This window comes from Phyllopteryx taeniolatus, chromosome 17 (genome assembly GCF_024500385.1).
Source record: "Phyllopteryx taeniolatus isolate TA_2022b chromosome 17, UOR_Ptae_1.2, whole genome shotgun sequence".
Lineage (NCBI taxonomy): Eukaryota > Metazoa > Chordata > Actinopteri > Syngnathiformes > Syngnathidae > Phyllopteryx > Phyllopteryx taeniolatus.
In genome coordinates this window covers 16,167,565-16,194,993 of record NC_084518.1, presented here as the reverse complement: position 1 = coordinate 16,194,993, position 27,429 = coordinate 16,167,565, and the positions used below count along the sequence as shown (strand labels likewise).

Genomic DNA, 27,429 nt, shown 5'->3' with positions numbered 1-27,429 from the left:
AGGATATTTTAAAAACCAATGGGAAAAACCATCAAAATTCCTAAATAAAAACATTTAAAAAGCGACAATAATACAAAGACCTATTAACAGAAACAAATAAAAAAATTAAATGAGACGTACTGTATCAAATATTTACAGTGATAACATTCTCATAAAACGAACAATACTACTAAAATCCTGTTAATTCAAATAGAAAAACATTCAAATTAATACAAAAAACATTAAAAAGAAATACAGTACAAAAACAAAACAATATATAGGCAACCTTATGAAGAAAACTGCAGAAAAAAACGCAGAAAAACTTTAAACTTGAGATATTGTCATTTCATTATATTCTGTTTTGATTCCCACTGTCAGTGTAATTTATTTAGAAAAACAATATTTGTATTATTGTCGTTTTCACTATAGAAATGCACTACGTCATCCTGGGAGCTGTTTCTAATATTTTAACTACTTTTCTCTAATACAAAGAACTACACTGCAGCGCTGTACCAACGTGTTAATCAAAAGTGAGCATTTGTTAAGGCGTGATTTTCTTTTTTATTTTATTTTTTACGGCATGAATAGAGTGTTTAGCATTTAGCACATTAGCACACGAAGACACTAGCACAGGGATCTTTTCGAGGGGAAAAAGTGCTTTAAAGTTACTTTGTGGGTGAGGAAATAAAGGGATGAGTGGAAGTGCAACGAAGAGGATGATGGCATGAGGAAGGGCGCGGTCAGACAGACAGGCGGACGGACGTAAGAAAAGGTCGACGGTGGAGAGACTAGACGGGAGACAACTGACACAGCCGCTGTCCCGGTTTTATTGTCTCTCTTTCGGGGTCCCGAAAGGAGCTCTCCCCAGAGGCGAGTTCCAAATTACAGTCATCTGCAGGCATTCCTGCGCGGCAAACACTGCTTAGCGAACACGGCGGGGCCTAGCTAAACGCTAGCTGCTCCATGTTGACAAATGATTTTCTTTGAAGAGCCGCGCTGACACCCAACACTATTTACTGAACAAGAACAAGAAGACGGCCTGCACAACTGTAGCTGTAGATGTTTCTTACGCTACCCACACAAACTAAGCAAAAAAAAATACAGTGCTACCTGGACTTTCAAATTATGAGCCGTCGCTTGGCCGAATTTGTTGTTGTTGCTCTGTGTCGAGAGCCAAAATTTGAGGTACAAGCGAGCTTTAATCACTCACAATTTGAGATACTTGTAACATAAGTTACGAACTCAGTCAGGAAACAAATAACACTTGTATAGAAAATACATAATAATAAAAAGCTTGACTTACATTTTATACTTCATGTTTTTGTTCTATTCCGTTTCTTTACAAAGAAGATAAACTATTCACGTTGCACTTTCTTAAAAAGAAGACAAACTATTGATTCTGCACTTTCCTTATTGATCTGACACTTTCCTAAGAAGATAAACTATAGATTTTGCACCAGACGAACTACTGATGTTGCACTTGCCTAAAAAGAAGACTCATTATTGATGTTGCACTCTCATAAAAAGACAAACTAGTGATGTTACACTACACACTGGACAAACTGTAATGGTGCACTTTCCTAAAAAGAAGTGAAACTATTAATTTAGCACTTCCTTAATTTATGTTACAGTTTCCTAAAAAGACTAACTATGGATGTTACACTGCACAAACTTAATGTAATACTTTCCCAAAAAGAAGACAAACTAGTGTGGATGGTGCACTTTCCTAAAAAAAAAAAAAAAAAAAGTCAAATTATTGATTTAGAACATCCCACTTTCCTAAAAAGACAAACTATTGACGTTACACTACACACTAGGCAAACTATTAATGTTCCACTTTCACAAAAAGAAGAGAAACTATTTCTGTTGCGCATCCCGAATGGCTATTACAATTTCCTAAAAAGACAAGCTACTTATGTAGCACTTTCATAAAAAGAACAACAACACTTGATGTTGCAATTTCTTAATTGATCTTACACTTTCCTAAAAAGAAAATAATTATTTTTCATTTGCATTCTTGGAACTCTAACTTTAGAGATTAAAATGTCTCTGAAAGAGTCCCAAAAAGAAATATTTCCTTCATCTGGGCTGTTGCACAAGAGGCTGAAAGTAGGCCTAGCGCCACCTATGGTTGCAGAGCACAAGAAAATGTAATTGTTAGCGCTGCAGTACAATTAAACGTCTTTGTCGAACAGTTGCTAGTGCATGTTTAAGATACTGTAGGCCTAGATGCAAAGCACTGTATAATCACACACACACACACACACACACAGTAATACACGTAATGGTAGTTTGTGACCCCTGTGTGTCTTTGTGTGTCCTTAATATGAGGTTCCCACACTGCTAATAGCGCTAATTGCCCTAATGGACTCTATGGCCAGGGGGCCACTGAAGCGACCTAATGATGTGCTTAAAAACGACAAGTACGTGTGCAGTTGTCATAATTGTGTGTGTGTGTGTGTGTGTGTGCACGTGCGTGCGTGCGTGCGTACGTACGTACGTATACCGTGTACTTGTGTGTTTGCCTGCAGGTGTTCACAGGCATCAATCCCAGGATCTTTCAGGTTACTACCCTCTCCCTACAGGCGGTGTCGGACAGATTACGCCCTCTATGGGCTGGTGAGTGTCATGTAAACACACGCATGCAAGCACACACACGCACATGCATTATAACACAAACACAAACCACCTGTGAGTGAGTCCTGTGTGAACTTGTGGTGACCTTGTACAAAGTGTAAAAGTGCTTATTTATGCTCCTTTGGCTGTGATGTGACCTTGTCCTGTACTTTGATGCTTCAGTAGATCAACGTAAAAGTGCTAATCTCGCTCAAATCAGAATTTTAGCAAACAACACGTTATTTAGGAGATAGATAAATGTGACTTCCCCCACAATTGACCATACACGTGAACGCATAAATAGATACTTGAGCTTAATGATTATGGGAAAAAAAATAAGAATCACAATTATTTTTGACTGATATTGATATCAAGATAGACGGCACGGTGGACGACTGGTTAGAGCGTCAGCCTCACAGTTCTGAGGACCCGGGTTCAAATCCCGTCCGCGCCTGTGTGGAGTTTGCATGTTCTCCCCGTTCCTGCGTGGGTTTTCTCCGGGCACTCCGGTTTCCTCCCACATCCCACATCCCAAAAACATGCATGAATTGAAGACTCTAAATTGCCCGTAGGTGTGACTGTGAATGCGAATGGTTGTTTGTTTGTATGTGCCCTGCGATTGGCTGGCAACCAGTTCAGGATGTACCCCGCCTCCTGCCCGATGATAGCTGCGATAGGCTCCAGCACGCCCGCGACCCTAATGAGGAGAAGCGGCTCAGAAAATGGATGGATGATATCAAGATTAATAAACGATTATTCACTGATTTCAAAACTTTTGCATTTCTTCAACTACCAAAACTCAACTTTAAATATAACTTAGAATAACAACCAGAAAATAAATAAGAAGTAAAATGATAATATATTAAAATAATAGCAATAATAAACATTCATCCATCCATCCATTTTCTGTACCGCTTAATCTCACTAGGGTCGCGGGCATGCTGGAGCCTATCCCAGCTATCTTCGGACGAGAGGCGGGGCACACCCTGAACTGGTCGCCAACCAATCGCAGTGTACATAGAAACAAAGAATCATTGGCACTCACATTCAGACCTACGGCAATTTAGAGTCTTCAATTAACCTACCATGCATGTTCTTGAGATGTGGGAGGAAACCGGAGTACCCGGAGAAAACCCACACAGGCACGAGGTGAACATGGAAACTCCACACAGGTGGGGACGGGATTTGAACCCGGGTCCTCAGAACCAGTCGGACACCGTGCCAATAATAAACAATAAATAAAAATAAATACCTGCTGTTCTTGCTGTGTGTAGAAGAAAGTTGCGATTGAACTTTATTCATTTCACTCGATTTTCCAAAGTTTAGGGGAGAATATATGCTCGTGAGTCTTATTATATTTGTTTTCTGTATGTGTTACGACAGTGTTTGTTTGTGAATATTCCTTATTTGAAGGTAAATCCCTCTTGTAACATCTAATGGTAATTTTAACTAGCCTGCCAAAAAAAATAAAAATAATCGACCAAACGATGACTCGTAGCTTGAAAAACATACGTGTACATTTTTTATTCCCATGAAAATTTTACTTTAAGAAGTAGTTGATCTCTAATAAGATTTACGGTAAAGTGCAAAATTACATTTGTAGCATAAATGTATTGTAAATACCGTTTAGTCCGAGATTGGGTTTTACGTAAATGTTTTAGTTCGACTGAATTTTTACTTTTGCAGCACATCTAAAAGTGTTAGTCAATATACATAAACAACAAAATCTGACTTTTAACGTGAATGTCAGGACGTTAGTAGCTACACGTCAGTGTTTTCGTCCTGACAAAATTAAAGTTTTACTCAAAAAGTTAATAGATTTTCCTAAATAAATTGTGCGTACGTTTGTCCACCCCAAATTTTAGTTTTAGCCTTATTAGAGATGCGTAAATATGTTAGTTGTCCACGTAAACGCGTCACTCCAAATAAAAATAAATTCGTAGCATACGTGTACTGTAAATACTCAGGTTTTACATAAACGTTAGTTCGACCTAAATTTGGCTTTTGCTGCCAATGTAAAATTGTTAGTTGATACACATGAACCGCGAAATTTGACTTTCAAGGTGTTAGTAAATGTTTTAGTAGCTATGTGTCAATGTCTTTGTCTTACCAAAATTAAACTTTTCCTGCAAAATGTTAATAGATTTGCATAAACACATGAAAAGTGTCCCTTTTAATATAACCCGCATCCTTACATCAGCGCTTCACCTGCTGTCACCACTGCTAACCCGAGGTCCCGTGGCCGTTCAAATCATTTCGTCTCTCCACTTGTGATCTCCGGAATGTGGACGACTCGAGCGGCACTAGCAGAGCAAAAGAAAGTCTTGTGATCGTTCACTAGCCAAGAATCGAATTATCGCCAAAGAAGATTTTCTTTGATCTTAAATGACAAGTTGTTGTTTGTTTGGCAGTTGCTAAAAAATTTTTTTTAAATGGGGCTTAGTTAAAAATCTCCATCACAATGGAGTTAGTTAACGCATGTAAACATATAACTCCGGAACTGAAGTTTTACCATATGCAACACCTGAACATGTTAGTCCAGCCAAAAGTAGGGTGGCAATGCACTTGCAATTTTTGTAACATCCATGATACGGAAAAATGTCGTATGTTTATCTTTTTCAGGTTGCAGTCTTGATACGAAATGAAAGACCGAATTAAGTAAAAAGTTTCTCGAATGCAAACCAACCACGTTCAACATCAGAGAAACATTATAACATACAACATATTTGTTTAATACAAATAAAATGGTGAATACATTAAAATACTAAATTAAAAATAAGTTATACCATTTTAAGATTTTTTTTTACACGGTGTTTATTTACTATATCTTTTTATTGTATTTATTTACCATTTGATCATTTACTTTTTACATTTTATTTATTTACTGCAATTTGTATTCTATTTATTTACTATTTTGTTTCTTTACTTATTAAATGTTCTTTTCTTTATTTCATTTACTATTTTATATTCATTTACTTTGTATTTTTAATTAGTTTTGATTTACCATTATTTATTATGTTCCTTTTTTAATTTGTATTTAGTTTATTTTATTCGACTTTATTACATTTATAATTGTATTTGATTTTATTTTCCTCAAACAAATACAGTTTTACGTTAAAATGTTTCTTTTGCACCTAGACGGTTAACATTAAAAAAGAAAGTAAAAGATGGGAGTGGGGGGGGGGGGTTTAATCCGTTTAAAATCATTCCTCTGTTGATGCGGATTATTTACGATTTGAGCGGTTCAGGGATTACGTCAAATGTCACACGGATCTCAAATGAAGTCTTTGTCCCGATATTTCCGAATGGCAACAATTTTATCTTTGTCGGACAAGAAGTCTTCACTGAGGAATTATTAACAGCTAATCTGCTTTAATCCGGATGATCTACTTGTTCCAGCCCCTCATAATGATGTTTCTTTTTAAGGCGAAGGATCGGTGAAAATGTCAAGCATGTTATTTTGCGACAATTATCTTTGACACTCGCGTAGTCGCCAGTGTTTGACAGATTAGCCGGGATTAGCTACTTGGTTTTAGCATATTGTCGTTTTGTGCACTGAAGGAACGCATCACATCAGAACAAAACACATCATTTATTGAATTAAACATGATTTTTAGCATGTGTTTGAACACGCTAGTCTACACAGGCAAATGTAAATGTTAGTCCAATTAGATTTTTATACACATTTTTAAATTTATATTTTATTTCATTTTTAATTTACTATGTCACTCTTTTTGTTTTTTTATTTATATATTTACCATTTTAATGTGTTTATTTACTATTTTATTGTATTTATTTGCATAAACAAGTTATTCAGACAAATCTGACTCAGGTTTGTTGTATTTAATTAGTGTTTCTATTTTTTTTAGTTATTTGATTTATTCACTATTTTTATTGTGTTTATAAAACGAGTATGCTTCAAGTCTGATTTTGGTTGCATAACCAAAATCAGACTTGAAGCATACTCGTTTTATTCAATTAGTATTTTAATTTTCTATTTACAATTTCACTTAATCACTGCCATTGACGGCTTTAGAAGTCAAATATGCTAGAGGACTCTGCATCTTTTTGCACAATTGTCAAAAAAAAAAAAAAAAAAACTGTACCAGCATTACCAGATAACTAGCAACACTTTATTACTCAGTGACTGTTTTTCTCAATGTCTTTATGTCTCAAAAGTGTTCTATCAATTGACTGTCTGTTGTCGTACTGGAGCGGCTCCAACTACCCGACATTTTTTTGCACATACTTGGCAAATAAAGATGATTCTGATTCTGATTCTGATATCCACGTTAACTGGGAAGGCTGGCAGTGAATGAGTCTATTTATTTTTTTATTAAATTCATTTTGTTTTTTTATTTAGTTCTTTTTTATGGTATTTATTCACTATTTAATTGTAGTGACTCACATAAAAAAGTTAGTCCAACCAAGATTGGAGTCAGAGCATACGTGTTGTATTTATCCATCCATCCATTTTCTGTACCGCTTTATCCTCACAAGGGTCGCGGGCGTGTTGGAGCCTATCCCAGCTGTCTTCGGGCGAGAGGCGGGGTACACCCTGAACTGGTCGCCAGCCAATTGCAGGGCACATATAAACAAACAACCATTCGTGCACACATTCACTCCTAAGGGCAATTTAGACTCTTCAATCAACCTACCATACATGTTTTGGGGATGTGGGAGGAAACCGGAGTGCTCGGAGAAAACCCACGCAGGCACGGGGAGAACATGCAAACTCCACACAGGGATTTGAACCCCGGTCCTCAGAACTGTGACGCAGATGTGCTAACCAGTCGCCCGCCACAACGCCGTGTTTTATTTCATTTGTATTTTTAAATTTACGATTGCACTTTATAGATTTGTTTTTGTTTCGTATATTTTTTATTTAGTTCATTTTAATTGTATTTATTCACATAAACAAGTCTGTCCAACCGAAATTGAACTTCTAGCAGACGCGTTCTATTTATATAGTATTTTATTGTTTTATTTACTGTATATTTTGTTCTGTTTATATTTTTTAAATTTAGTTCATTTTTTCCATCCATCCATTCTGTTATATGCGTGTGAATATTCTTGTTCATCCAGGTTGTTTCATTTTTGTCTCTTTATTTATATATATCATATGTGTAAACGTGCCACTAGACCCATGTTAACATGTTAGTCCAGATCTGAACTTTTAGTGCACGAGACATGTTAGTCCAATTGAAACCCGAGTTTTAGCTTCCGCTGTCGGTCCCAAACAAAACTTTGAACATACGCTGTATGTCATTAGCTTGGTGGTGTGTGACGTTATGTGTGAGTGCATTCATTGGAAAAGAAAAAGGAGATTTGTAAGGGTGGGTGGGGCATACTACATATCAAAGGCTCTCTGGCGTGTGTCCCACCCACCGCCTCCACCCCCCGTGGTCTGCGTGTGAGCCTCATAGTGACACACAGCTGTCAATGGTGACGCCCCTCGGACTTCCCTACAGGGTCTCCCTATGCCTCACAGCTTCAAATTAGATTCTCCAGAAGATTCTTTCACACATGCGGTTTGTTCCCTGGATACCTTTTTTTTTTAAGCGATTGTTTATTTTGCTTCATTCACATACCCAGACAATATGAAAAAAAGAATTAAAAATTACTTCCTCCAGTTAGTATGTGTTACAATTTTTATATTTTTCACTTTTTGTCGACATAATACTCCTAGCATTGTAATGTGAGCAAGGCGAAAGCAAAAAAATAAAATAAATAAATAAACACCTAAAATAAACCAAAACCCTAGAGATTATAAATTTGTGTGGATGAAAATAGAATAATTATATGTATTTTTTTATCTTTTGTAATTTTACACAGCTATACTGTTTTGCAAGTCTACAACCTACTCTCTTAGTGTTCTTTTTTCTTCTCCGTGTACTCTTGAAAAACATGTATTATTTATTTGATTTACTATTTTGTCATTTTATTTATTTACCATCGAATCAAGATGTTTTATTTACTATTTATAGTTTATTCATTTTGTGAGTATTTTATGTAATTTGTATCTTGTTTTTATTTACCTTTTAATTTTGTTTGTTTTTATTTAGTTTACTTTTGTTTGTCTTTTATCTATTCACTATTATATTTACTTATTTTTACGTACAACTGTGGTTTATTCCCTATTTTGACATTGCAATTTTATTTGTAAAATGTCTCTTCGTATTTACAATTTTATTACATTCATTTATTTACTTTAAAATGTGATTATTGTACTAGTCACCAGTTTACTTTTTATTTTATTTTTGTTTAAAATGGTATCTTATTCACTCATTTAATTTTTAAACTGCATTATTCGTTATATTTAGTATTTTACTGCTTTCATTTTTAATTATATTATTCTTACTATTTATTTTCCATTTTTTATTTTAATTGCTTATTTTAAATTAGTATTATATATTTAGGATTATATTTCCTTCATTTTCATGTACTTTTTCATTTTTTCCGCCCTTTATTTCTTATTTACTATTTCATTCATTTATGATTATATTTTATTGTTTATTTACTGTATAATTGTATTTACTATTTTATGGATTTGCCATTTTATAGTCTTGTTTACTGATTTTTAATTATAAAAGTGCATTTATTTAGTATTTATTACATTTTTGATGTACTTTTTCATGAAATTTACTTCACTCAATTACTGTAACATTTTATTTTATAATTGTATTCGATTCCTGTTCTATGTTTTTCTTTTCAGTGTATTTAAGTGTTTTGCGAATGTGAGTGCGAATGGTTGTCCATTTCTATATGTGCCCTGCGACTGACTGGCGACCAGTTCAGGGTGTCGTCTGCCTTTCGCCCGAAGTCAGCTGGGATAGGCTCCAGCGCCCCCCAACCCTAATCAGGATAAGCGGTGTTGAAAACGGATGGATGGATGGATAAGTGTTTGATTTAGTTTTTCTTGCACTAAAAGGTTGTGTAGTCTGGTATAAGTGAAGCACGTTTGTGGTTGTGCTGTGCTGTGGTAGGCAGAAGCAGACGGTGTACCCCGCCGCACTGTCCTCGTCCGGGTTTCGACAGTCCTTCCCCTCCAACCTTCCCGCTGCCTCGCCCTACTCCAGGTACCGCAGCAGTTAGCCAGCGCCGCTGCGCCCACGTGCTGCTGCAAAAAAAGTGCAAAAATGTTCCCCCAAAAATGGCAACAGTTCGCTTCGCCTCTGCTGAAGTGCGTCCGTGTGCGAGTCCCTCACAGCCGCTTTGATGTGTCATTTTGCTTTCATTTTTAAAGACGGTAAAATGTGGCGCCAAAGTGCTTATTTGTTGCAAGTGTTGCCTGTTTGCTGTTTCGTTTTACACGTGCATGAGGCCAGATAACTAAAAATGACTCAAGGGTTTACTACAAGTCAAAGAAAGCATCCCAAAAAAAGACCAAATTTCATTGTGAAAATTCTTCCTTTAATCCACTTTTGATGCACAAACATAAGATGGCAAAAGTGTAACGCCAATGGCAATGTTTCCCTCATGCTGCTAGCTTGTGCAGTTTCAAACAGACTAAATTGTTTTTTATTTTAATTTTCTTAATCTATTTATTTGATTCACTTTGTTTGGAGTTGCCAGCTCATGCAGTATAAACGATTAAAACAATTATTGTCATTTTTTAAATTCAGTCCCCCCCCCCCCCGTGTTGCTAGCTAAAAGTAAGTGTTTTTTTAAATGTCATTTAAAAAGGGAAATATAAAACAAGGTAGTGATTTAGATTTTTTTTTATTTTTGCTAGTTGATAGCTTATACAGTTTAAAAATGTATTTTTTACATTTTTGGTTTTATAGTTTTATTAATTACCCATGTGCCGCTTAAAGACGATTTGTAAAATGTATTAATTTCTGTTTTTTTAATTACGAACATGTATTTTTAAAATTTATTCGTTTTTTGTATTGTTATTTGTCTTTTTTTAATTTTTATTTTAGTTGTTAGCTTTTGTAGTCGAAAAAATACATAATATATATAATTCAATTGAAGACTCTAAATGTGTGTGAATGTGAGTACGAATGGTTGTTTGTTTCTATGTGCCCTGCGATTGGCCGGCGACCAGTTCAGGGTGTACCCCGCCTCTGGCCCGAAGATAGCTGGGATAGGCTCCAGCATACCCGCGACCCTAGTGAGGATAAGCAGTGTAGAAAATGGATGGTTGTCTGGCTCTGTAGCGCTTCATTGTTGATGTTGCTGCTCTATTCTAACATCATTAGGCTAGCACGCCCTCTAGTGGAGTGTTACCTGCATAGCCAGCATATTTCTCCTCATTGTGAAAGTGACCAAAATGAATGATTTCTACCACTTTTGGTACCCCTCCGCTATTGGCCAGTGGAAGGATACCAAATGGGCTGAGTTAGATTTTGATTGGTGGACAGAAAATGATAGAAGTTATCCTGATTGTTGTTCACCTTCTCGTCACTCTATTTGGCTTAGCTCCTCTTTAGCTTTCATAATGAAAGCTTATGATTATAATTAATATATATATATATATATATATATATTTGGTTTGTTTGTGTGTGTGGTTGTACAGGTTCTCTCATTCTCTGATGCTGGGCCCGTCCGGCATGCACCCCACAGGCATCCCACACCCTGCCATAGTGCCCCCTTCAGGCAAACAGGAACACGAGCATTATGACAGAGGCATGTATGCGTAAGTACCAGTCAGTTGTCGAAAACTCGCATTCATGCTCTACTGTTTTTGTGTGTTTTTGATTTTATTAAATTATCATTATTTCGTTTTTAAATAAGGATAATCACAGCTATGCCATTGCCAGTAGTAGAAGGATCACCAAACTTTATAATATTGGTGGACCAGCCAGGACACCACTGTTTGTTGTTAGCGCTAGCGCCAGTTCTAAGATCATGATTCTATCTATCTTGTCCTTCTTCCAACATGAGTAAACAACTTTAAAGCTGTTTTTTTTTGCCTTAACTTATTGGTAAAAATTGTATAAATAAACAAATGAATGAATAAGTAAATGATTCATAAAACAGCTCTCATGAACCCTGCACTGCTTTTCATAAGCAGAATGTCATCCCTTTTTTCGCCATTGCACACCCGGTTCACCTACTTTATACGTGTTTTGTGTTAGCACTAGCGTCAGTGCTAATGTTACTCTTCAGAGACATATGAGAGTGACAGTCTCCCTTCCTTCAACTTAAAGACAAACTATGACCTAAGAACTATGTAATAATTGTTTGTTTGTTTGTTTGTAATTTTGATGCTATGTCAACTTGTAAAAAATCAAATAATACCTCTGTTGTTGCCATGCTGAACCTGGAACGCTTCCCTATAATAGTGGCCCAGCCAGGACACCTCTTAGCAAACAAACGGCTATGAAATAGCAGCACTACTTCGACATTACAATTGTAGGGGGCGCTCTTAAGCAGACAAAAACCAACGCGCAAGTCTCCATCCTCCTCCCCTCCGGTCAGGAAGCCGCACATGGATGCCAAGCGGGAGAAGGAGCCCAAGAAGCCCGTCATCAAGAAGCCGCTCAACGCCTTCATGCTCTACATGAAGGAGATGAGGGCCAAAGTCATCGCGGAGTGTACGCTCAAGGAGAGCGCCGCCATCAACCAGATACTCGGAAGAAGGGTACGCACACATTCATACACACAGATGGATAGAGAGGAAAAGATAGAAAAGATAGCACTCTACAGTAGCACAATTAATAACAATAAACTAATAACTAGCGCTGCAACTAACAAGTATTTTAATCATCGATTAGTCTATCAATTCTTGTTTTAATCGATAAATCAGATTTTTTTTTATCCCTTTCTTCTAAAACATTTTTCAACTTAACAGGTTAGAAAATGTGCAAACATTAAATTGATTATGATTCAGTTACTGAAAACATCTGTCAGAAAATCAGCAAAAATGTTGATCTTTTTTTTTCGAAGTAAAAGAGACAGACAGAGATTATCACTCTGCTTTGCTATTAATATTTAGTGCCTTTGTTGTAATAAATATAATTACTGCATTAATATTTACTGTTGAGAGGATGAAATTATGTAGACTTGTAGACTATTTTAAGTTAAACAAGGTCTAACTGATTAATCAATTATCAAAAATCATTAGCGATTAATTTGATCATCAGTTAGTTGTTGATGAATTATTCTGCCTCAAGTAATAGCTTAATTAAATGGACTGTAAAGAATTAAACAGTTTGCATGATTATTTCATGCATTGATTGTGCGGCTTCTTCTGGTGTGTGTGCTTTGGCCACCATGGGGCAGTGTAATACATGCCACGGAAAGAATTATTACACCCACTCTTTAGGGTTTTGTTCATTTTTAATGCTTGGTACAACTACTGTAAATGTACGTTTGTTTGAACAAATATAATGATAACAAAAAAAATAGATCATAATAGCGGGATTTAAGAGCTGATATACTTTATAGCCATTTTCCATGATTTTCTTGACCAAAATCACAAGGAATACAGTTAAGTTTAAGCATGTCAAATAGGACAAAGTATTATGAAATCAGATGTATTTTGTTGTGCTCATTCTATTCTTCAGGTAATATACCATTCGTCGTATCAGGCATTAAAATGAATTTCAACGAAATTAAGAAAAAAAGAGTCATCTAATCATTTTTACCTTGACCTTATATACACGAGGAAGACGGTCACAACTGCTCAGTTCATTCATTAATTTAATTTTATTTGCTATGTGCCACCCCACAGTTTAGTATAATAATTTGTAATAATTCAATATTTTTATTTCAGCTAAAAAATGTATTTTGTTTGCAATGTTTTTTTTAATGATAGTTTTTTCTTGTTAACATGTAATAATTTCATTTCAAACGCTACCTTTTAAAGCCCTTGTTCTGTGCATGTGTGGTCGTCATAGTGACGGGTGATTGCTGTGTCTGACATGAGTCGTGTGTGTGCGTGCGTGTGCGTGTAGTGGCACGCGTTGACACGTGAGGAGCAGGCCAAGTACTACGAGCTGGCACGCAAAGAGAGACAACTGCACATGCAACTGTACCCCACCTGGTCTGCACGCGACAACTACGTAAGACCCCCATTACAGCTTCGTCATTTCCATCATCCTCCTCTTCCTCACACACACACACACACACACACACGCACACACACACGCATGGCAGCACAGCACTTGTTGCCTTAAGTGTGCTGTTGACCTGTTGCAGGAGGCGGCAGGCGAAAAGAGTAAAGCCGATTGGGTAGGGACTCGTCTTGTCTGTGCTGGGGGGGCGGGGCCAATACGCCAACATGCATGAAAGGGATTGTGGGTAAAACGAACGACGGCCGCACGACGTTCCCTCCGCATGCTTCCTTCCTCGCGAGGGGCGGCGGCGGCTTGCATGATGCTATGGTTACCAGCTCACACCACAAACACTTTTACGACGATTGTGATGATGATGATGATGATGATGATGTCTTCATGCTCGTGGGACACGAAGGGACGCCTGCGCTGCTCTGTCTAATTATCTCCAATACAAAATTTTCATCATGATAATTTTTCATGGGTTATTTTTTTTAAAGTCATGTTATGCTTTCATTTTTTTTACATTTTAACAAAAAATAATGAATTACCTTTTCTTTTTTAACAGGAAAAATTATATTAATAATTTTTTTATTACATTTTTAACAAATGGTTACTATATTTAAAATATATTTTTTCACATTCAAAATAAACTTTTAAAAAGTAAAACTTTATTTTTAGTTACAATTTTAACAAATTATTTTTTGGGTTAAAATAAATAAATCAAATATGTACAAATAAAATGAACTAATATTTTTTATTTTTTATTTATTTATGTTTTATGAAATAGTATTCCTTTTAATGGTGAAAGTATTTAATATTTTATTTTTCCATTTAAAATATAATTATTGAGAACGTTAACTTATTTTAAAACCGTTTTAAATTACTGTTTAAGTCAATTGTATCTTAAAAGGTTTTAATATAAAATCAGACTTTTTTACAACAATTAAAAATTTAAATTAGTTTTTTTAAATGAATAGTGAGAAAAGACTTATTTACTCTTTTTACATTTAAAATTTTTACTTATAAAGTGTAGGAAAAGTTCTTGTGTTGAAAAATGTACTAAGTATGCCCTACAAAACTTGCCCCAAAAATATTTTTCAAAAGTGATTATCATTATTCTTTGAATTTCTTACATAAAGTGTCTTGTATTGGATGTCATTAGATTGTGCAGGTGTACCTAATGAAATGACCGGAGCGTGTCGTCCTGTAAACGAGCTTCAGTCGCTACAAATGTGACAGAAGCTAATTAGCATATTTGTACTATTATTTCTAAATTTCATATTTACTAATGCTTTTGAATTATCATCCAGTGTGTCAATTCGTGTTTGTCGTCCTGTAGGGAAAGAAGAAGAGGAGGAAAAGGGAGAAGCAGCAGGACCCCAACACAGGTACAAATGCTAATACTATGCTAACGTTGCAGTAATGCCACCTCTTAAACATATACGCATACGAATAGAAAATTGAGCGTAACCGCCAGCTCGCTAGTGCTAGCAGCATAGCCACCATCTTGCTAGTGCTAGTAGTGTAACCACTACCTTCCTGGTATAATACTATCATGTATATATATCTACTACCATACTATGCTAACGTTACTGTTAGCATAGTACAAATAGAAAATTGAGCTAACAGCGTAGCTGCCAGTTCACTAGCGCAAGCAGAGTAACCGCTGACCCCGCTATGCTAGCAACGTTACCTCTAACCCTGCTAGTACCAGGAGTGTAACTGCTAGCTTGCTGATATAATACTATGTAATGGATACTACAATTCAATGCTAATGCCACGCTAACATTGCATCTTAAACATCAACCCTGCGTACAATTAGAAAATTGATGTAGCAGCATAGCAGCAATTTAACAGAATACTTTTGAGATGAGCATGGTTTTTCAAAAAAAAAAATTCAAAATAAAGTTCAACTGCAGAGCAAAGTGCCCTTTCAAGTAAAAGAAGCCTCTTTCACGCAACCTGTAAAAGACACCATTTTTCCACCGTTATCCTTCACTGTGCTATATAAAAGGTACCGATTTGACCGAGCAATTTTCCCAGCTAGTATCAGGGTTTCCACTTAATGGGCTCTAAACGCCAACGCTCGCTTCTCCTCCCATGTCGTGGTCACCTTTTGACTACTATTTCATACGTCAAAAACAACGCTGTCATTTTCCGCCTTGAGCGGTAGTATCAGCACCATAACAAAGTGGAGCAGAGCCTACGTTAAGGGAATTTTACCATGATGTAACAACTCCACCTTATCCTGGGCTTTTGTTGAAAGCAATTCTCACCATCAATGTCAACAGGGCAATGTTACGGCTTCGTAAGTAGCGACAGAGATAGAATGGCACCTGTGTGAATGTGAATAGTGAATGTCTGACACCTGAAATTCGCTTCTACCGCCCAATTGTGTTGAAAGCAATTGTAACACAAAAACCGATGTTGATTTGGCAATTTTCCGCCTTTGGAGGCAGCATCAGAGCTGAAAGAGAGTTTGGGCGGCGGATCTGTGAAAGTGGATAGCGGCAAAAACCGTGAGTTTAACACCTAACTCTCACTTGTGCCGTCCTTTTGTGTTGAAAGCAATAGTCGTTGTCACACCAAAGCCGATCAGGAAATTTTAAGCCTCAAGTATCAGTCCGGTAACCGAGGCCAACCAGCTCGCAACTCACTTCGCTGTTGGGTAAAATCATTGTTGAACGACTACAATTGCTTTCAACACATCACACAAGACGGTGGGTTTTGGGTGAAACTTTAGACTTGCTCTTGTCTTTTAGCTATTCCCTTCCACACAGGAAGATTCCATCTTTGTTGGGTTGTGTGTGAAAGACATGACAGAACCGTTCTCTATCTGTGTAAAAGGGGTGGCTCTGAAATGTAGCATCTGACACTCCTCCCACCCTGTTGTGCTGAAAGCAGATGCTGCCATTTCGACGGGATCGATTAAAAAGAGATTTGCGAATATCAAGACACAAAAAAACAACTACTGTTGTTATGGAATGCGGTGCTGTGAAAAAAAAACTGCTTGACTGGGTTATCCTGTGAAATTACAGCCCTTCTGTTATAGCTTCAATGTTTTTTTTTTGGTTTTTTTGGGCAGGATCTCTGTGTGAAAAGGGAAATATCCGTTACACCAGACACAAACCTAATTATAATTATGGGATGCAGTGTTGCTTTGTGAAACTTTTGCTTGGCTAGGTTTCTCTGTAAAAGGCTGGCTAAATCTTGTTTTACAGCTCTGATCTCTGCGTGAAAGGGTCTGACTAACTCGTGTGTATTAACAGTGTGTGTTTCTTACTAACGTTTTCACCGCATGGCAGCCATTTTGATGCCTCTTCTTCTTGTGTGTCTTTGCTGGTGTTGTTGTTGTTGTTGTTGTTGCGGCTCAGAGCCTGGCTCCCCTAAGAAATGTCGAGCTCGCTTTGGCCTCGAGCAGCAGACAGACTGGTGCGGTCCCTGCAGGTGTGTAAAACCCACCACCATGTACACCACCCCCCCACCTGCTCCACAGCGCCCCCTACGCCCCTTTTTCAGCCTGTCTGACAAGGCGAAGACTAACTTCGATTCCATGTTTGTTGGTGCTGACGGCTAACTCCTTGCTAACACTTCTAGCCTCTATGCTAACTATTCTAATTCAGAAAGTCATTTATATATCTATCTATATATCTATATATATATATATATATATATATATAGATGTTTATATATATACACACACATGGGACTATAGATATATAGTAAGAAATGTATATATATATTTTTTTTTATCCCTTCAGGATTTTATTGTGAACATGTTTAAAAAAAAAAATAAAAAAAAAACTCACCAGTCATACATAATAAAAAAATAGAAAACAATGTTTGGAATTGTTTTTATTCAAATTGCTATAACTAGGTTTTCATTGACAGTTATTTTTATTTTAAAATAAAATAAGAAAAAAGGTGATCTGCTGTTGCCATTTTTCATCTTTTTCAATACATAGTAAAATGGAACAAAGTTGTAGTTCCTCATAAAAATAAAAAAATATATATAACTAATATAGTTGTTCCACATGGCTGTGTGTTGTATTTGTGTATGTTTTGTGTGGTGTGTATTTCTTTGGTTATTGACGTTGTGCCATCCGGGTTTATTCCCAGATAACTGTCTGTGACTGTCCTTAGGAGGAAGAAGAAGTGCGTTCGCTACCTTCAAGGAGGAGGCTGCGCGAGCCCAACTTGTTCACATTTAAGTGCCGTAGACTCCACGCCGCCGCCCTCGCCCGGCACCGTGGCTCGCGGACCCCCTTTCCACCACCACCACCACCAACTACAACAACAGCAGCATCAGCGCCCATCTCGCCCCCCTTCTTCCACAGCCCTGGGCAAACGCAAGCGCCCGGAGCAGCCACTGTTGGCCACGTGACTCGGCTCGCTCGCTTTCCTCAGCAACCAAGGGGGGGGGAAGAAAATCATATCAAAATGTGTACAGCAGGGATATGTTGCATTTAAACAAAAAAATAATAATCCAAGGAGATGTGTTTAAAACAAAAAAACAAAAAAAAAGTCCACACAAACACACATTGTTAGCCTAACAGCATAATTGCCTGTTGTTTTTTTTTATGTTTGTGGAAAACAAAAAAAATAATTCAACAAGGAATTCCAGTTGCCTCAAGTCAACTTTTGCGCAACTCAATGACTGAGAATCTATACAGACCCCCAAAAAAAACACATTTTTTACGAAGCCGCATTAGTATTTTTTATTTATATTGTGACAATAAATTAAAAATAGCATAGGCTAATTGTGCTATTAGGCTAACAAAATTTTCTTTAAAAACACATTTCTATATTCTTTTTAACACCATTTTTTATTATTGTGCATAGACAGGAACAGATTTTTTTTGTCTTCAAAAATTATAAAATAATATAATCCTTCAAATAAATAAAATCTGAAAACTACATTTTTTGCATGTACACAGGAAACAGATTTTTTTATTTGTAGCTAAAAATAAAATATTGTCTATAAATAAAATCTGGAACAGTTTACCCTTTTTTGCACGTTGACAGGAAACAGATTTAACATTTTAGCAAAACAATGATAAAATAATAAAATACTGCATGTAAATAAAATCTGTACACGCCCTTTGATTTTTTTTCCCCATGTAGACAGGAAATTGTTTTTGTTTGTTTGTAGCTAAAATTATGAAATAAAATCTAGAAATCTTTTTCCTCCATTTTTTGCGCATTGACAAGAAAGATTATTTGATTTTGTCTTCCACTGAAAGTGATGAAATAATAAAACAGTGCATAGAAATAAAATCAGGAAACTGTATTTCCTAATACTTGCACAAAGAGAGGAAACCTTTTTTTTGTCTTGAGCTAAAAAAAAGTAAAAAAATAGGGAAAGAGAAAAAAACATTTCTTTCAAGAAATATTTAGGAGTTTTTTAACTTAAATTATTTAAAAATAGTAATTAACTATAATAAAAAAATGTGTTAGGTTTCAAATCAAATTAAACATCTTTTCTCGAAATAACCTTTTACATTGACAATAGATTTTTGACAGTAAAATGTTTTGGGTATTTTTCGCAAAAGACAAGAACTTAGTCTTACAGTTTAATATTTAAAAATAATGAAATAAATGATAAGTTAAACGAAATATATTTATTGTGTGTTTTAAATTAAATATTTAAAAAACTAATAATTTTTATTGGACAACAACTTTATACCAGCAATTCCCTTTTTCAGCCTTCAAAACTAAATGTGAGGTGTTATGCCGCCTCCCAGTGCTATGGCCTGATAGCCTAAATGGGTAGTTTCGATGAGATGACTAGATGAGGAACAAATGTGTTTTAAAAGAAATATTTAGCGTCTGTGTGGACGTTAGGATTCATCCTTCTGCGAGCATTTGATCCAATCTTTCAACTATTTTAGGCACTTTCACTCGTGTTTCATATTTTCTTCTGGCTTATTTCTAAGGTCAGAAATTTTGCTGGTGGCCAAACCTGAGAGGGATTTATATCATTATTTTTTTCAATTGTCTTTTTTTTTTTTCTTCCTTTGTTTTGACTGAGTATTTTGTACACAATCTCTAAGACGACCAAATGGGTACTATTATATTACATGTTGTAAAGGTGTTTTTTTTTTGTTTGTTTTTTATAAATGTCAAAGTTCCCATTGTTCTAATTACCTTTAATATGTTTATGTAAAACAAAAAATTAAATGGCTTAAAAAAAATTTTAGTTGAGTCTGTATCTTAAAAGCAATATTGTATGTTTTCTTAACTGTACTTTTGCATTCACATGGCAAGTTCTCATTTCTGCAGTGTTACTTTTAAATGTCCCACCAGAATTCACTCTAATGCTGTTTTTTATACACATTTCATCAATTCTTGTTTAGTTGACGTATTAAATTGTTAAATAAACATCTTGCGCTTGTCATTTCTGTGTGCCCTAAAAAAACTTACAAATAATCTCAAATCTTTCAATTTTAATAGAATGGATTTTTCATCTAAAAAAATATACGATAGAAAATCGGTCTGATAGAGCAAACATACATATATTTTATATATATATAATAGAGTATATATATATATATATATAAAAAAATTTAAACAATGGCAGAGATTTATAGAAATAAAGTGCATATTGATATTTATTACATTATTAACCACATCTGTGTCTTTACATAAATGAAGATAATTAATTATGAATAACATTTTAAGTCATGTTATTTCAGAAGTGCGTATCAAACTTGTAGCCCTTCGCATTTATTCGTACCCAAGAAGTAGCTCTCAGCGTTTCATCAAGGTTGGTGACCCCTGATGTCTCTACCATTATTACAAAAGCAAGAAACATATATTTGAACCTTTATCTTCCAACATCACCTCCCAAAAAAATTACAAACCTCTACACTACAATATATTAGTTCTATCGTCTAATAACATGACAAACGCATAAATACTTTAAATAAAATACATCGTACTCACCAAATATGCGTATTATTTATAGACAACCTCCATAATCCTTTGCCCCTCAGAGTTGTTTTGGGTTGCCAGAGCTACCTGTAGCTAGCAGTCACAACTAGCAAGTTATTGCTGCTCTCGGAGTGATGCAAATAAAGTGAAGGGAATAAACCCTTTTCCGGGTTCAAAGAAGCCAGCCGCCCTGCCCTCAAAACGTCCACTTTTTCTTGAAAAGTCAACTTTGAAAATGAATTTTTGATCATGTTCGATAAGCATTTGTCTTGACACCTGCGAGACACTCAATGAACCCATTGCGTTGGGGGCAGGACAACGATCAACCAATCAGAGGACGGGAAATTCAACGAATCGGAAAATGCAGCGAGCGAAACCTGGGGCGAAGGCCAAAAGTGACGTGCGTGTGCTGAATGACATCTGATTGGTTAACAAAAGCCAGCCACTGTTCATGGTGCATGTTGGTCCTCAATCAGTGATTGGGACTTTGAAGGCCCAGGGGAGATTACATTGACATGGCAACACACAGGAAAACTAAAATATGATTGGACAATAAAAAATATGAATAATACTGGAAGCTGGACATATACAGTATATACAAACACACCCACACACAGAAGGTACGGAAAGGATTCAGACCCCCTTAAATTAAAAAAAAAATCTTTTTATATTACAGCCATTTAAGTTCATTTTTTTCCACAATGTACAGACTGCACTCCCCCACCCCATATTGACAGAAAAAAAATTGTTGGATTTGTTGAAATTATTGAAGATTTGTTAAAAAAGAAAAACTGAAATATCACACAACCATAAGTATTCAGACCCTTTGCTCAGTATTTAGCAGAAGCACTCTTTTGAGTCAGGGCTCTGGTTGGGCCATTCAAAAACAGTCACAGAGTTGTTCTGAAGCCACTCCTTCTGTATTTTAGCTGTGTGCTTAGGGTCATTGTCTTTTTTGAAGGTGAACCTTCGGCCCAGTCTGAGGTTCTGAGCACTCCGGAGATGGTTTTCATCCAGGATATCCCTGTACTTAGCCGCATTCATGTTGTCTTCGATTGCAACCAATCTCCCTGTCCCTGTAGCTGGAAAACACCCACAACATGATGCTGCCACCACCATGCTTCACTATTGGGACTGTATTGGACAGGTGATGAGCAGTGCCTGGTTTTCTCCACACATGCCACTTAAGAGTTAAGGACAATGTGGCTTTCATAATCAAGTACAATCACAACTGTACTCCAATGAAGGTGTAGAACCATTTTAAGGATGATCAGAAGAAATGGACACCACCAGAGTTAAATATGAGTGTCAGTGTTTTTCTTTTTTAATAATTCAGCAAAAATGTCAACAATTCCGTTTTTTTTCTGTCAATATGGGGTGCTGTGTGTACATTGAGGAAAAAAATTAACTTAAATGATTTTAACAAATGGCTGCAATATAACAGTGAAAAATTGAAGGGGGTCTGAAAACTTTTCATACCCACTGTATATATACACACACATTTAAATAGAATTGTTATACTTTAAAGGGATTTATATCTATTGTGAACATGTTAAAGGGCATTAAAAAATAGGTTGATTTTTTCCCCCCCATTTTTTCTGTATTGCTTTTATTCTTTATTACAAAAAGATGCCACCAAATATCTTTTTATACAAGCTTTCATAAAAAAAAAAATAAAAAAAAAACCCATTGCCCTTTGGGAAGACTTGTGACACAAAAAAAAACAACAAACTCTTTTGAAACATTTTATTTTCTCCTTCCATCATTGGTGCACGTTGAAACCCACCTTAAAAACATTATTCCCCTTCCCAAGCCTTTTTTTTAATTTCGCAACCTAAGAGACAACAAACATGTCTAGTAAAAAAAAAAAAAAAAAGGAAAATAAAGTCATCCCAACACAAGGGGGGAAAAGTCATCAAAATCTCTCTTTCGATGACTACAAGGGAAAGAAAGGGACAGGGTCTTGTTTATTTAAATAATGACACGTGCGTTAAAAATCTCATGCTAGTTTTATACACAGACTGGAGAAGGAGAGGGGAGGTGCACTGTACTCTATTATTTGGAAGTAAGCTATAAAGTCAATATTAAAGTATGAACAAGACCAGTGCAAGCAATAAAGCGGACACATTTCAATTCAGTGTGTGTGTGTGTGTGTGTGTGTGTGTGTTGTTGTTGTTGGCGGGATGCACTACTTCTCTTCGCACCACTGGTTCTCTTTGCGGACCTGCAGGGGGTGATAAACAATCCCACAAGTGAATTCGCAAAAAAATATTTTCTGCAACCTATCCTAAGTTATTTGCTAAAAAAATCCCCTATTCATTGTTTAACTGAATAGTTTGTTTTACTTTTTTTTGTTTTACAGTGGTACCCTCTTGTGGCAACTTAGCACCAAGGAACTATGCTGAAGTGAGTGGAGGAGTTTTCCTTAGATAAAAGAATGGTTTGCTTCATCTTGTGGCATTTGTATGCAATTGTGAAAATTGCACTAATACAAATACAGTGGTACCTGGAACCTGTGGTTGAAATGCAATTAATCCGTTGCTACACCAAAAAGCTTTTTTGTCACGTTTTTAAGAAAAATAACACTATAGTATTAAAACAGATTGTAACGCATTGAACCAGTTTTATAGTGTAATTACTGTACATACTGTTGTATTTGCTGTGCCTTTAAGGGGTGTGGCCTACTGAGTGATGTCAAGATCTTTAGTTAGGGTGGCCGGTTATTCTGCGTGAGCATGGGGGCGTGAGTCGTGGCCTACAGCAGCTGCTTGCGAGTCCTCTCATTTTACATTCATGCGTTTGACCGTCCCGTTCTATAAACGGAGACTCTAGTGATCCTTGCCCGCATGCGAGGGCATTACAGTACCTCATTGCTCCATTTTTGTTTTCACCTCAAGGTTTGTGTGTATTGTGTATCTTTGCGTTTGCTTACCTGGGCCTCCTCCTCCTCCGTGAAGTCGTTCTTGATGTTGAAGGTCTTCCGGATCTCCTCGGGGGTTTTGCCTTTGATCATGTTGGCCACCGTCTTGCACGTCACGTCCAGCAGACCCTTGATGTCCAAGTAGTTGGCAGCCTGACACAGCAGCAATATATTACAAACAGCTACGGAAGTTGAACGTGTATATGGCGAGTGCTAAAGAGTCAACATCTGCCAAGGCACAATAAAAATAATAATAATAATAATAATTGGAAATAAGAATATTTCAAACAAAAAGTTAGCCAGACATGATCACTGGCCTTAGTGGAGGTCTGTGTGCTACTGAGTGACAATTATCTCTTTATTATTGTGTCGGAAATGAATTTTTTTTTCAGATTTACAAAAAAAATGTGATGTCACAATTTTCTCTAAAGAAAAAATATATTTTTAAGAAAAATATTTTTTAAAAGATTTTTTGTCCAACATTTAAAAAAAAATAACTCCTTAAACATTTAAGATTTTTGTGGCAATCAAATTTAATGCTTTTTTTTCTCTAGGTACATTTTTTTACTTACCATATTTAAAACAACTTAAAAATCCCATGTGTATGTTTTTTTGCCCAACATTTTTTTTTTTACATAAATGTATTCAAGATAAAGTAATCCCCCCCCCTCTATATCACGGTTCACACTTCTTGTTCCCGCTGTAGTGCAGATTTTGTTTCCCTAAGTGTTATTGTTACCATTTTTTAATACATTTTGTACGATGGTATAATTTTGTTAAAAAACCTTTTTTTTTTTTTTTACACAAAATAAGAATAATTTATCTGAAAAACAACTAAAAATATGTACTCTTAGTTTGGAACGTTTCCTGCTATCCTGTATGTTTATCCAAAACTAAAATAAACATCTTTTGTTACTTTGAAAAAGAAATCTTGAGTGAACTCAACTCTACACTCCCAATTGTGGACTTGTGCTTTTTTGTTTGTTAAATGTTCTCATGTAGCTTAAAATGAAACTTGGCCCTCCAACAGAATTGCAACATTTATTATTATATTATTTAGCAATCCAAATCCAAATTTAGCAATTTGGATGTTTATAAAAAGCTCATTCCTGTTTCACTTGGCGGCAGTCCTCCACAGAGGAATCTTTGATTTGCCAACAACTTCCATTCCAAACGCTTGTGTTACTTTGTACACACGCTGACTGACCAATGAGCGGGCTACCGTGCGGTCACATGACCACCTGTTGTTGCTTACAAGGATGAGTTCGAACAGGGTCCCTTGGTCCACTTTGAGGAACTCCTGGTCCCACACGGGGATGTCATCAGTCCTCTTCTCCTTGTTCTCGTCGTCCTCGGGGGGAGGCGGGTCGTCCTTGTGGTGGGTGCACCACTGGATCACCTGACGCAAGCACACGCAATCCGTTCCCGGGTCAAATCCGTGGCCATCGTAAAAATTTAACCAAATTACAGTAATACTGCGCAAGTCTTTGAAGACATCCAACACCCTGGCATTGCCAGCTCTGTCAAAACTCATTTGTGTATTTTGAAAATATTCATAGTAGCTATCCCACGTCACGGTTGAGTTCCGCTTCCTGTTCTGTGGTTATCATCACACTTTTCTGCCACGACTGTCTGAAGATTATCTGTCTACATCACGATACAATACAAATTAATTTCAATTAAATCATTTAAGTTAAAAAACTAAAATAAATGAAAATAAAATAAAAAGCAAATGAATTCATATACAAAACATATATTGTAAATTAATGTTAAAATTCAAAAGTGAAATAAAATAAGAAAACAATATACAATTAGTACAAATAAAATGTTAAAAACTATTAACACTATATTAAAATAAAAGCAAGTTTAAATAAAAAAATACAAAAATGAAAATGAAACAATTAGAATTTAAAGATAAAAGTAAAAACAATGAAAATAGAAAAAGGAGCAATAAAATGAATCAATAAAAATTTATGAAAATAAAAAGTTAAATGTATAACTACATTTGTTTGTACTATTGTTCTCAATTGCCTTATCTGGATAAATAAAGGTTAAATAAAAATAAAATAAACTTAAATAATACCAATTAATTAAAATAAAATGACAGTTATAAGTAAAAATACAATTAAAAATACAAAAACACAAATTATAAAATACAAAAAATACAAGTACAATTAAAATTACATAAAACATGCTGGGTTAAAAACATTAAATACAGTATAAGTGAAAATATATTTTTTATTTCCATTATTTTTAATGTTTTTACTTTAATATTTTAAATTAAAAAGAAAACTCATTCAAATACATAATTCTTTTTAAAACTACTACATTATATATATATATTTTTTTAAATGATCTTGACACATTACCTTCTTAAGAATGGCTGCGTTGACGTTAGGAAGCGGCACTGGGTCATCGTCTCCTTCATCGTCCATCCCCAAATCTGTCAATTCAGAGGTGCAGTTAAGACATTACACTCCAACCGTCACTTAAATGATGAGTTGAGGTATTGAAAATAAATCTGGTTACCTTCTAACATGGTTTTGATGGTAACAGACTGTTTAGCGATTTCCACGTCTACCTCAAAGATTTCCCCATCCGAGCTCTGTAACTTTATTGTGGGCATTTTCTGAAAAGAAAAAAGAAAAAAATACAAAGACATAAATCTATCAACAGTGACATATTTGTGTGAAAAAAACAAACTATTTCAGTTAGCTGCCTAGACACGACATATTTGTGCGAAAAAAAAAACTATTTTCAGTTAGCTGGCTAGACACGGCAACAATCTTGTCCCATAAACTTATGTAGGGTTTTTTTTTATTTTTTTAATCCAAGTAATCTTTTTTTTTTTCAGTCAAACTAAAACTTTACCGTATATTTTTTGTCCTTTTGAGGTTTTTTTTGTCTCACACACACTTAAATAAATGAATCTATTTTTTTTTTATTTTGGTTTGTTACTATATATATACATATATATATATTATTTTTTTTTTTGTCCATGAAGTGGACTAGACATTAGACTCACCTACAAGAAGCAATAGTTAGCTCACGTTATCCACTGTGACATGATGTCAATTTTTCTCACAAAAGGGCGAGGAAGGACCACTCTGTTATGTTGTTAAGACGTCGTTTAGCAATAAAACAAGAAACCAACTTCATTATAACTTAACATTTTGGAGTCTTCCTTGAAGAATATCAACGATAAGCGCCTCGCAGCCAACGACCATTTAGCATGATCCAGCGTTGGTGTTGCTAACCGCGTACCGGCTTTTGTGCCGCAGCGATACATTCAACTATACGTAAATATGAACATGAAAAGCTCAGGTTTGACACATTGGTGTTGCTCACTGTAAAGAATATTACACGCAAACGTCATAAATAGAAGAGCTTGGCATAGGCTAGCATTCAAAGCTAAGTCGCCAAGGGCCTCTTTGCAATCGCAAAGTAGGACGTCCCCGCGGATAGGGAGTTTAAAAAAAAAAAAAAGGACGACATTCGAGCCCAATTCGTATGCAGCTAACTGTGGAAGAGTTAATACGTACCGTGATTATGTTAATTCCAAACCCGCAGTTGGAATTCTATCCTCTGTTGTCAGTTTTAGTGGGAAAATGGAGGAGTCGTTGACGCTTTATTGAAGTATGCTACTATGACGCTTGCTTTGTCAGTAACGCTGTCTGTGGAGGGGAGGGACCAAACGCACGCTGTTAATTTTTTAAAATATGACAAATGTTCGTATGTAATTATGAATAATAAGCGTTTATTTTTAACTACGATATTAGTTACAATTTCGCAGAAAGGAATTCACAATAATAAAATAAATGGGAAAATGTATGGTTATGAGGGGGGTTCGTTAATAGGTTCCGGGTGGCAACAACGCTTGTTGTGAACTTTGTTCTTAAATAATTTCAAAGGACTACTTTCACCAGATCAGAAGAATTATTTCCAATGATTTAGAACAGTAGTGTCATTTCCAAT

The 27,429-nt window shown here is 35.8% G+C and overlaps 2 protein-coding genes across 13 annotated transcripts in view; one reads left to right on the top strand and one right to left on the bottom strand.

The window, feature by feature from the left end:
- Positions 1-19,982, top strand: part of tcf7 (transcription factor 7) — a 47,366-nt gene extending 27,384 nt beyond the window's left edge. Inside the window, exons 5-13 of one of the 12 annotated variants that reach the window (XM_061752804.1) lie at positions 2,511-2,598; positions 9,582-9,674; positions 11,117-11,236; positions 12,022-12,184; positions 13,500-13,607; positions 13,744-13,776; positions 14,941-14,989; positions 16,976-17,048; positions 17,745-19,982. In XM_061752804.1, the coding sequence (XP_061608788.1) occupies positions 2,511-2,598; positions 9,582-9,674; positions 11,117-11,236; positions 12,022-12,184; positions 13,500-13,607; positions 13,744-13,776; positions 14,941-14,989; positions 16,976-17,048; positions 17,745-17,985 (968 nt within the window). In that variant the 3' untranslated portion in view covers positions 17,986-19,982. Of the gene's footprint in view, positions 1-2,510; positions 2,599-9,581; positions 9,675-11,116; positions 11,237-12,021; positions 12,185-13,442; positions 13,608-13,743; positions 13,777-14,940; positions 14,990-16,975; positions 17,049-17,720 lie in introns of those variants that run through there. The other 11 variants (XM_061752808.1, XM_061752806.1, XM_061752805.1 and 8 more) reach the window with 11 other exon arrangements.
- A 2,284-nt stretch (positions 19,983-22,266) lies between these two features.
- On the bottom strand, positions 22,267-27,155 carry skp1 (S-phase kinase-associated protein 1). The gene is made up of 6 exons (XM_061751781.1): positions 26,997-27,155; positions 25,984-26,083; positions 25,824-25,897; positions 24,710-24,853; positions 23,467-23,607; positions 22,267-22,758 (listed from the first exon to the last, which is right to left on the bottom strand). The coding sequence occupies exons 2-6, from the start codon at positions 26,078-26,080 to the stop codon at positions 22,723-22,725; spliced, it is 492 nt and encodes a 163-aa protein (XP_061607765.1). The 5' UTR covers positions 26,081-26,083; positions 26,997-27,155; the 3' UTR covers positions 22,267-22,722.
- Positions 27,156-27,429: the final 274 nt, after the last annotated feature.